At 45.0% G+C, this 12,098-nt stretch overlaps 1 protein-coding gene across 4 annotated transcripts in view; it reads right to left on the bottom strand.

Annotated features, from left to right (window-relative positions):
* Positions 1-12,098, bottom strand: part of LOC147639416 (flagellar radial spoke protein 4-like) — a 129,692-nt gene that overhangs the window by 84,040 nt on the left and 33,554 nt on the right. For all 4 annotated transcript variants that reach the window (XM_086791121.1, XM_086791131.1, XM_086791133.1 and 1 more), the window contains exon 2: positions 3,072-3,229. In XM_086791121.1, the coding sequence (XP_086647247.1) occupies positions 3,072-3,229 (158 nt within the window). The remainder of the gene's footprint in view (positions 1-3,071; positions 3,230-12,098) is intronic.

The raw sequence follows: 12,098 nt of genomic DNA, 5'->3' as shown, positions 1-12,098 counted from the left end.
CAAATAGTGTAGGAGAGAGTGGGCCTCCTTGCTTCACACCTATGGTGCTAGCAATAACATCAGATAGCCCCCCGGGGCATCGTATGCGCCCGAGGACCTGCTCATATAAAGCATAGATGCCCCAAACCATCTTTGATGGGATCCCCAATGACTGTAGGCGCTGGCAGAGTCTCTCTCGTGGCACCGTGTCAAATGCTTTGCGGAAATCCACAAAGCAGCAGTATAATCTCTTCTCCCGTGCCCTAGCCTAGTCAATCAGACATCTCAGAGTGAATATATGGTCAATAGTGGAGAAAGCTCGTCGGAATCCAACCTGCCCTGGTGCTCGCAGTCCCTCCTTCTCTGCATATGAAAGAAAGAAAGTTATATTAATGTCTTCAAAAGGCCAAAATGACCTATGAGACCAAAAGGTTACATCATATCCATGAGGTTCATCATCCTGGGTACAAAATAGTAATGAAGAAAGGTAACAAAAATCTAGAACTTTAAAATCTGATCTAGGTACATGAGCAGAGAGCTCTCATATCACCCTAATATACCCTCATGGGCCGCTGTGACATGAAGCTCAAGGTGGTAAAACTGAGCTGGCGCGAGAAGGTCCTGCGATGATGGGAAATGATGGCCCGGATCCTCCTGTGGTGGCGTGGCCGTGGGCGAGCATGGGGTCTGGGGCATCGAGCTCTGCATAACTCAGTGGCTCTGTCGAGTGTCACACCTCTCGACCGAGCTCCTGCACTAACCTGTGGTCTCGGTATGATGGGTGGATCAGCCCTCGGAGTGCTGGTATGGAAGAAGTCGGTGAGAGCTCTCTGTGCTGGTCCTCCAGCAAGTACAGCTGATCTGGATCTCACTAAGAACTCCCTGTGTATACGGAGCTCTAGAAGAAAAAGTCCCAGGCATCTCTAATCCGGAGGTGGAGTGTGTGCACAATGAGATTGAGGTGGAGTGTGTGCGCAATGGGTTCAATCATGGGTGTGTGAGTTTCTGCCGGCTCCATGGGTCTAGTAGTGGTGTGGCCCCCATATAGTACAAATGCACTAAGTGTCGTATATCTGAGTGCCCTCAATAGCCTCTATACATCTAACCCTCCAAATCTACCAAGTTGTGATACTCGCAATGAGCTCCCATGTAGTATCAACCCTCTGTACATGTGGTCTATATCGTGTATGAGAAATATCTTGTAGCATGAAGCGTTGGGTCACACCTCTGCATATCATTACGGCGGTTTCTAGATCCTATCTGTGGACCAGATTGAGTGAGCCAAGCAATAGCGCCCCAAGTAACATAAATGGTCTCTCCTCAATCTCCACATAAGCTGAGCTATAGAGCCCCAATCCTCTCAGCAGCTCTACACCCCCATATGCAATGTTGCACTCTCTCAGAAGCTACCGGGCATCTAGGGCAAGCGGGGTCGTCTCATGCTATTCTAGGCTCTGATAATGGAAGCTATAAGTGGAGAGGAAGGTGGCCTATACTTTGCCTCAGTAAAGATGAAATGTGAACTAAGCATCCAATCTCCACCACCACGAGGTGTAAAGCCGGAAATGTGAAACATAAAAAAAATCTTCCAAGGATCAGTGCCTGGAAGGAATCCTCTGCCGCTAGCCCGGGGGCTAGGGCCTTCGACACACTTTCTTTTTTTCTTTTTTCTTTTTTTTTCTTTTTTTTTTTTCCCGGGAGAGAGATCCTACTAATAGTTAACATTACAACTCGCTCAACGTCCCAGCCACGCTGGTGTCGTGAGCTACAAGACCATCTACGCGGCCCTCTGAAGAGGGCGACGAGCACACTCGACCACAGAGAGTGGAGGGGCTACACTAGAGTCCTCCTGGGAAAGGTGGCCAGAACACGATCGACGCCGAAAGGGAAGTTTATGGAGAGCGCGGATGAGAGGTGCCGCCGAGGGGTCCAAGCAGGGTTTGAACCCAAGACCTTTCGGTCCTAGGCAAACACTTTACCACTTGGACTATCACCTCTTTGGCCTTCGACACACTTTCTTATACTATCAATGCGTATTAAACGTTAAACATGGCCACAATCATTTAACCACAAACCATAAAGAACTTGCACAATGGACATGACACTAGGGTCGGAGAATTGGCTAACCCCTCCCTAAATCATATACAATGAATCCACAAATAGTACCCTATGTGGGTCCTGATTCTTCCCCTCAATGCACATAGGCCAACATTTGCCAATAATCATCTGCCAAACAATAACCAAGATAGAAAATCCACATAACCTCAGCCATAAAGAAGACGGTACAGCTACAACACTTAGGGTATCCGGTAGAGCTGCTACGGCACTTAGGACATCTGGTACAACTGGTATATCAAGTACAACATGTTGGTACAGCACTTAGGGCATTTGGTATAACTGCTACATCAGGCTGGTACGGCATTTAGGGCATCCGGTATACCTGGTACAGCAAGTATAGAAGCTGGTACATTAGGTACATGGGCTGGTACATCAAGTACAACGATCGGTACATCAAGTACAATGGTTGTACAAGTACAATGGTTGGTACAATAGGTACAATGGCAGTACAACAAGTACAATAACTGTTACAGCAAGCACAATGACTGTTACAGCACGTACATTGGCTATACAACACGTACATTGGCTGGTACATCAGGTACAATGATTGGTACAACAAGTGAGAGATTTCTCCTTGTACCAAGATCATGTCAACACGTGCTTTTCTTTCTTACCTCGTCTTTTTTGGGGGAGGGGGGGGAGGGTGAAGGGAGGAGGGAGAGGGGGTTCTTTGAATTCGCCAACATGTTCCAGAGTAATTATATGTTTCACATAATCACCAATAACAACTAGACTGTGGATTTCTCCTTGTACCAAGATCATGTCAACACGTGCTTTTCTTTCTTACCTCATCTTTTTTGGGGGAGGGGGGAGAGGGGAAAGGGACGAGGGAGAAGGGGTTCTTTGAATTCCCCAACATGTTCCAGAGTAATTATATGTTTCACATAATCACCAATAACAACTAGACTATGGACAAAGGGTTTTGTCATGTTTCATTTAAATGTTAGATGTTGATGGGTAGAATGTTCACTCACTTGAATAACTGCAAGAATGTTTGTACTGATTTTTCTTCAGCAGGAATCCTTCCTTCCAAATTGGGTTGTCTTTTATCTTCTAACAAAAATCGTGTCTGCTTAAGCAGCATGCTTGTCTCCAAAAGATCAATCGCATCTTCAGCTTTTGTTTCTAGAATCTATGGTATGGCGAAAACAATAAATTCTCTCTCTGTATCAGATGTCATATGGTTGTAACTTTGGTCTCATAGGTCACTTTGGCCTTTTGAAGACGTTAATATAACATTACATTTCATCTCTCTCTCTCTCTCTCTCTCTCTCTCTCTCTCTCTCTCTCTCTGTGCTATATCCCATACAACCCTCCCCCTACACTAAGGTGCACTTCCTCCATGATCTCGACAACATCTACAAGGTTCACATATGGCGTCGCCTCCCAACCATTAACTTGCATACCCCACGGGCCCACCCCTTGCCAATGCCACCAACCAGCTCTTAGCTATCCTACACGAGTCAGCTCAAGCCATCTACCTGTGCACCACCCATCAACAAAACCGAGCCTCTATTGGATCCATACCATCCTACACGAGTCAGCTCAAGCCACCTACCTGTGCACCACCCATCAACAAAACCGAGCCTCTATTGGATCCATACCCCTCGTATGATCAGGAGTGCAAATCCTACCGTGTGCAACTTCACTAAGACCAAGCAAGGGGCATCATCACGGCACGACAAGCACAACGGAGATCTAGACCATTTACCGGGTGCAAGAAGCGGGAATACTTGGCCAAGAGGAAGGAGTTCTGCAGGCGTTTCTTGAGTGCAGACAGCTCCAAGGCTGCTAGAGGAAAGAAAGTCCCCCCACCGCCATCACCGACCCAGTCACATGGCACAGATATGCCTAAGGGCTCTATGATGCCCCAGATCAGCCCACCTTTGATACATCACAGATCCCCAAAGCCGGGGATACCCTCGACACAAACAACTACCGTACTATCATGATAGGGCACATCCTAGCCAAGATTTTTGGTTCAGTCCTAGAACCACAAATCAGCAATCATGTAGAGAGACATGGGCAACGAGCCAAGGGACAGGCAGGGTTCAGCAGGTCCTTCTCCACCTTAGATCACATCTTCACTTGAGGGCCATTATTGAGGAAGCCAAGCATAAGGGAAGATAGATGTACTGCTTCTTTGTGGATTTCCGCAAAGCTTTTGATAGTGTCCCGAGGCTCGTCTTGCTAGGAGACTCCAGGAGCTTGAGATCCTAGCGGATATGATATGGGGAGTACTAACACTATATCAGTTGGTGACGAAGAGAGTACGGGCACCCGGAAGTATATCAGAGGACATCATGAGTACTAATGGGGTGAAACAAAGATGCCCACTATCACCCACTCTCTTTGGACTCTAGAGTCTATGTTGATGAGATTAAGAACTTCATTGACAGATAAGGAGCGGCTGGATCTACACTTTCTCAGGACCCATCTTCACAATGAGGCCAGCAGCACAGACACGAGGGCACGCAGATTTGGCTAAGCTCAAGAGGCAATGTTTCCAGGCCCACTTCCAAGAACCAAGCTCAAAGATGTGGCTATTTGATACCTTGGTCACTCCCGCCGTCACCAGGAGGTGAAACTTTTTGCATTTGTTTTCTTTATTTACATTTCTTTATAAATATATATTTTTCTTTTCTTTCTCTTTGGTTGCTGTTGTTTTCCCCCGGGATCTCTTGGAAGGGCTTGGGCCATTGCAATGTTAGAATGGGTCAGCCACAGTGGGACTTTGGACCAGTGGTTGGCTAAGCCTGAGAACTGCACTGAAAGATGAATGACAGTGTCCAGGACATGGCCACTGAATGAGGGCATAGGCCGGTTTGCACTAGTAAGTGGCCGCCACCGAAATGTGAATGTATCTTGAATTCTAAGCAAATTCTGAAGTGACCATAGTGGTCAAAGATGGTCAGGAGACAAGAAGGAATGCAGATGACATCATCCCTAAAATCTAGGGAACTACTATTTTGGGAAGTGTCGGAATTGAAAAGTGTTCGCGTCAGTTTGTGCGGAATGTCAAGGGGACCAAAAGCTGGCAAAAGATTGATGTGAGAGTGTGAACCAGTCAGGAGATTTTTAGCTTGGAAGATTGCATGTGGAAAAGGCTAAAAAGGTGCCAAGTGTCAAATTTATGTGCATTTTCCACATTGGGAAGGGAGAAGCGTGGGATTTTGGGCTGAATGAGGCTCATTTGCAGCCATTATGGTGGATTGTTGCAGGTTAAGAGCCATTGTGGTGCACTCCCTTGCCCTGCAACTCATGTATTGAGGGTTGAGCTTGCTCCCCACGGCCTCTCTCTCTCTCTTGCAGACTATGGTAATGCTCTCATCAGATAAAATCAGGTACAGTTGTGTGAATTTCATGCTTATATGCAGAGGCTAGTTGCCTCCTTGAACAGGAACCGATGTAGTTAGTTCCTACACCAAAGCAGGGACGGAAGAGGGTAATAACCTCTTCAATACAACGCTGTTTCAGCACTGTTTAGGTGCTGTTTTTGGGCTGTTATGTTGCCCGGTTGATGCCATAATGCAGTAGGACTTTGCTAAAGTCCTCCAGGACAGTACAAGGGTTAATTTGGGCTGAAAACAGAGCTGAAAATAGGTCTGTGCAGAAAATTACAGCAAGCTGAATTGTGATGTTTTGGACTCCATTGGGTAGTCTGATGTCTATGGAAGTGAGCCTGTTAGTTGGGACTCATTCTGAGATGTTATGGAACAGTTTTAGTGCAGTTATGCTGGCAAATTTCTCCAAGAATTTGTAAAATTCAGCTGGTGCAAGTAGAGTGCTCTGTTGCACTCGTGCTTTGTATTTTCCAACTTTTTAACAATAAAGAAATACCGCAAGGGGCGCCGGACTTCGGGGCCAATGTGTTGTTGAGCGAGGGAGCGAGGATTCTGTGATTGTGTGTCTGAGAAAGTCCAGGTTATTTGTGAATGAATTACTGCTTTATGTGTCCATAGACCGGTTTTATGGTTCCATTGCCGGGATAGGGTCCTCTTTTCTGCAAGAGCCCGGACACGGATTGGATTGGGTGAACAGGAGACACACATAGTGAGGTATAACTGATTACAGGTGAGAAAGAGTACGGTCTCTTTCTTTGGATACAGGTTCCCTTAAACTTTCAGTTGACAGTATGACAGACAAAGGGAAAGGCAAGCTCCCTGCCGAAGAGAGTTCCTCTTCTACTCGCAGACAGCGTATAGAGGTGACAGGTGCCCAGGTGTCAGCCTCTGCTCGGACGGAGCCAATAGTACAGCCAGCCTTGCTAGAGGAAGAACAGGAACAAGAGGATTTGTTTCAGGCACAGCTTCTTAGCATGCTTGGAACTTTTCAGCAGCTAGTTAAGAATCCCAGAATGAAGAAATTTTTGCAGTCACGTGTACAGGGGATTCCCACGTTGAAGCATCCCAGCATGCAGTAGAGAGGGCACAAGAACAGTTGCAAATGAGGGTAGAGCATGTTGAGCAAGCACCTGTGATACTAGCTGATCCAGTGCAACATGTTACCCCGGCACAGGTACAGGTATTTAATGGCCAGGGCAGTAATGTGCAAAGGGTCATGCCGACCATTCCTCCATTCCTTGCTTCCCAGCCTAGCTATTTTAGTGGTGGGTCTGTTTTCCAGGCCATGGCTAGGCCACCCACAGTTTTGCCAGGACCGATGTCAAGAGGGTCACCAGGAATGATGCCTATGGAAGCTGTGAACCCTCTTTATGCCAATATAGGTGTGCAGCCCGGATTTCAAACTTATTTTAGTCCAGCTTTGGGGCCCCCAGCACCTCTCAGTGTGGCTGAATTTTCTCAACCTAGTGGACAAAGAGCAGTAAGGACTGATGCAGAAAAGGTGCAAAAGGATTACAAAGGAGGAGGTCAAGCAGTAAAGTTTGAGACTTTCAGTGGAATGCAGGACAAATTGAAAGCGCTGACTTTTATTCAGCAGTTTGATGCAGCATACACTAGGGGTAATTTTACACAGTCTTCTAAGGTGCGGAAGGCTGCTACTTTCTTGAAAGGCAATGCATTGCAGTGGTGGACCTCGCTGTTGATGCAAGGACAAGCACCTGCTACATGGGTTCAGTTTAAGCAGCAGTTCTCTTTTGCCTGGCTTACAAATACTTTTGAAGTGGATGTTATGACAGCATGGCACAAACTTGATGCAGCCAACTGTGTAAATTTGGAAGAGTATAATAAGAAGTTTTGGGATGCACTCTTGCCAGTAACTTCCTACAGGACAGTGCCATTGTCAGAGCAAAAAGAGAAGTATTGCTGTGGTTTGCCCAAAGAAATCAAGGATTATTGCATTAAGACCAATGTTTCTAATATGACTCAGCTCATTGAGAATGCAAACATGGCTAATGCATTGCTACAGGGAGGTTCACGTGGCTTTAAGAACACAGTGAACAAGGAACCTCAGGGCAAACAGGAACCAGTTGTGAAGAGGGATTTCCCACCTAGACCATTCTATGGAAAGAAGCCATTTGAGAAGAAGACTTGGCAGTCACAGCCTTAGAAAAGTGCTCGTCAAGGTAAAGGACAGAAGAGGCCACTGTATGGCAAGTCATTTGAAGAGAGAAAGGCATTGATGCAAGCTGGGAAATGTTTCATCTGTGAACAGAAAGGGCATATGGCTGCAAAATGTCCACAACAGCCAGCAAAAGATGCGGAGGATAAAGAAGGGCCACCCAAGAAGAAGACAATGCCGAGTGCAGGATTAGTACCTGACATGGTTGGTGACCAGCCATGTGATAATGCTACAGAATTGTGCAGAGCATGGGGTAAAATCAGAGATGCTACAGTGCTGATTTTCTTTGACCCTGGTGCTCGAGCCAACTTTATTTCACCGGCATTGGTAGCCAAGTTGGGAATTCGTGCTGAGAGATGGGACCAGTTGGGCATTCAGTTCCTGTCACTCCTATACTTGGCAAACTTTGCATGCATATACAGAGTTATGTGGACACAGAGGAGTTTCTTATCATGCCCTTGGAAGGATGTGATGTCCTGTTGGGAATTCCATGGTGTCATAGGAAACATGCAGTGTTGGATGCTTTCAATAGGAAAATCACAATTGTACATAGGGACAAGACTCATCTTCTGGATGTGAAGCTGAAAGGAGAGTCTGTCCCAGTTATTTCTGCTTCTGCCATAACTTCAGTAATGAAAAATCATCTTTCTGCATACTTGGTTTTTGCAAAGCAAGTGAATGAAGTTGAAACTGATTTGTCTACACTAGACGAAGGTAGAAAAGCTTTCTTGGATACGTTCAGAGACTGTTTTTCAGAGTCTTTACCAGGAGAGTTACCCCTTGAGAGGCCAGAGGATCATGCTATAGATCTTATTCCAGGGTCTAGTCCGCCCAATAGGCCACCGTACAGGGTTAGTGCAGCCCAGCAGAAAGAGATTATGACACAGGTTAATGAGCTGTTAGAGAAGGGACTAATTCAGCCCAGTAGTTCCCCGTTTTGTTCACCTGTGTTACTAGTACAGAAGAAAGACGGTTCATGGCGAATGTGTATTGACTACAGAGCCTTGAACAAGAACACGATCAAGAATAGATTTCCGATTCTGCACATAGATGATATTCTTGACCGTTTGCAAGGAGCAGAAATGTTTAGCAGGATAGATTTGAAGAGTGGGTACCATCAGATTAGAATCAGACCCGAGGATGTGCACAAGACTGCATTTCGCACTACATTTGGTCTCTATGAGTTCTTAGTCATGCCCTTTGGATTGACAAATGCTCCTGCCACATTTAACAGAATGATGGACAGAATTTTCCGTCCTTACAGAAGCTTTGTGGACACATTCTTTGATGACATGATAGTCTATTCAAAGAATGAAGAGGAGCACAGAGACCATCTGACAGCAGTCTTTAATGAGCTGAAACACAACAGATTGCTCATTAATGGCAAGAAGAGTGAATTCTTTCTGGAAGAAATTCACTTCCTTGGGCACATTGCATCAAAGGATGGTGTCACAATGGATCCTGCTAAGATTGAAGCAATCGTTTCATGGCCAGATTTACAGACTGTGCATGATGTTCGCAGTTTTCTTGGCCTATGCTCTTACTACCGCAGATTTGTAAGGCATTTTGCAGAGATTGCTTCACCGTTACATGCGCTTGAAAAGAAGGCCATTAAATGGCAATGGACAGATAAAGAGAAATCAGCATTTAGATGCCTGAAACACAAAATGACTACAGATCCAATGTTGATATTGCCAGATCTGTCTAAGTCATTTGTTGTGCAGTGTGATGCATGTGGGAACAGCATTGGTGCTGTCTTGATGCAGAATGGCCGAGTCGTGGCATATGAGAGTAGAATACTCTCTGACACTGAGAAGAACTATCAGATTTATGAGAAAGAGCAGCTAGCTGTGATCCATGCACTTACCAGTTGGAAGCACTATTTGCTTGGTGCTGATTTTGTTGTGCAAACGGATCATCAGACGCTCAGATACTTTCTCACACAGGCAAAGTTGTCAGAGAAACACATGCGCTGGGCCAATTTTCTGTCAATGTTCCATTTTCAGATAGTGCATGTGGAAGGCAAGAAGAATATGGTTGCAGATGCATTGTCTCGCAAACCACAAGTGTCAGCTGTTTCTATTTCTTATCACCAGGAATTGGATGATATGAAAGAGCAGTATGCCAGTGATGAAGATTTTTCCAGAATTTATGAGCAGCTAATGAATAATCAACATCATGATCACTATGTTCTGAAAGACGGCTTTCTCACGATGCATGGAAAGCTATGTGTGACTAAGCAGTTAAGGCCGAAAGTAATGCTAGAAAGTCATGCTCCACCGTATGCTGGACATCGAGGCATTGATGCTACAGTGAAAGCGGTTGAGACTTTCTTTCATTGGCCAGCTTTGAGACGTGATCTTGATGCTTATGTTAGATCTTACCTAGTATGCCAGAAGGTCAAGTTTGACAGACAGAAGGCACCTGGGTTATTGCAACCACTGCCTATTCCAGAGAGGCCATGGGAAAGTATTGCCATGGACTTCATTTTTTATCTTCCAAGAACAACGACAAGGAATGATGGAATCTGGACTATTATATGCAGATTCAGCAAGCAGGCACACTTCATTCCTGTTAGAAAGAAGATTAAACCAGAGCACATGGTTAAGATTTTCATGCAGAATATCTTTAAATACCATGGTATGCCACAGTCTATTGTCAGTGACAGAGACCCAAGGATGACTAGCTTGTTTTGGAAAGCATTGTTTGAGAATATGGGCACGACCTTGAAATTTTCATCTTCTTTTCATCCTCAAACTGATGGGCAGTCTGAAGAGGCTAACTCTACTGTCTTGGATCTGCTGAAATGTTATGTGTCAGAACATAAGGCAGCTTGGGAGCATTATTTGCCATTAGTAGAGTATGCTTACAACAATACAGTGCATTCCTCTACTGGCAAGGCGCCTTTTGAAATTGTTGAAGGTGGCAAGAAAGTACCTCCCATTCTGCAGACAAAGGATAAGATATTTGAAGCAGATCGGTATGTTGAGGGATGGCAAGAAGCGTATAAGAAGGTCAAATATGCCTTGGAAAAGTCACAAGCTAAGCAGAAGAGAGCTGCTGACATGCATCGTCGAGAGCTCTTGTTTAAAGAGAATGACTGGGTCTTACTGCGCTTTGAAAAGGCACGACTGAGAAAAAGAAAGGGCAAGGAACGTCTGTTTCCTAAGCTGAGTATGCGATATTATGGTCCTTTCCAAGTCTCAAAGAAGATCAGTGATGTGGCATACAGGCTGAAATTGCCAGACACTTGGAAGATCCACAATGCATTCCATGTGAGCCTGTTGAGACCTTTTATTGGCAATGTGCCAGAAGATATGGTGCCAGAGGAACAGCCTGAAGTGGAGGAATTGGATGAAATTCTGGTTCCTGAGCAGATTCTGGCCCATAAAGACAGAAAAGTGAAAGGACAAGTTGCAAGAAGAAACTTGGTGAAATTCAGAAATTATTCACCAATGGATGCTAAATGGATGGATGAGGTTGAACTGGCTGATTCACCTCAGTTAATGCAACTTTATAAGGAAGCCTTCCTGTTAGAACCTGCAGTGATTTAATATGCTTTTTGAAGTTGAATTCTGAATGACCTGTACATTTGTATTATATGTTTGGCAATGTACAGTTTTGACATTTGTTGTCAATGACTTAATCAATAAATGAACTTTCAGTGCTTTGAAGTTGTATCTGTTACGCTTCAAATGAATGATTTACATGTGACACAAATAGTACAAGATATATGCTATCGCCCTGTGTTGCATCCGGAAACATGTATTTGAAAGGCTTGAACCTGCGATGGCACAAATGGTAGTGGGGAATTCCTATCATCGCCCCGTGTCATCTGTTGGCAAGAGATACATGCGATGACACTAATCACCTGGGGAATCTTGTGATCGTCCTGTGTCATCCGTTTGCATGTGGACTTGCAATTGAGGTCGTATGTCACCAGGAGGTGAAACTTTTTGCAGTTGTTTTCTTTATTTACATTTCTTTATAAATATATATTTTTCTTTTCTTTCTCTTTGGTTGCTGTTGTTTTCCCCCGGGATCTCTTGGAAGGGCTTGGGCCATTGCAATGTCAGAATGGGTCAGCCAATGGGACTTTGGACCAGTGGTTGGCTAAGCCTGAGAACTGCACTGAAAGATGAATGACAGTGTCCACGACATGGCCACTGAATGAGGGCATAGGCCGGTTTACACTAGTAAGTGGCCGCCACCGAAATGTGAATGTATCTTGAATTCTAAGCAAATTCTGAAGTGACCATAGTGGTCAAAGATGGTCAGGAGACCAGAAGGAATGCAGATGACATCATCCCTAAAATCTAGGGAACTACTATTTTGGGCAGTGCCAGAATTGAAAAGTGTTCGCGTCAGTTTGTGCGGAATGTCAAGGGGACCAAAAGCTGGCAAAAGACTGATGTGAGAGTGTGAACCAGTCATGAGATTTTTAGCTTGGAAGATTGCATGTGGAAAAGGCTTAAAAA

Source organism: Cibotium barometz, chromosome 4 (assembly GCF_041138505.1).
Source record: "Cibotium barometz isolate CiBa-2024 chromosome 4, ASM4113850v1, whole genome shotgun sequence".
NCBI classification, from domain to species: domain Eukaryota; kingdom Viridiplantae; phylum Streptophyta; class Polypodiopsida; order Cyatheales; family Cibotiaceae; genus Cibotium; species Cibotium barometz.
This window is presented reverse-complemented; position numbering and strand designations above follow the sequence as displayed.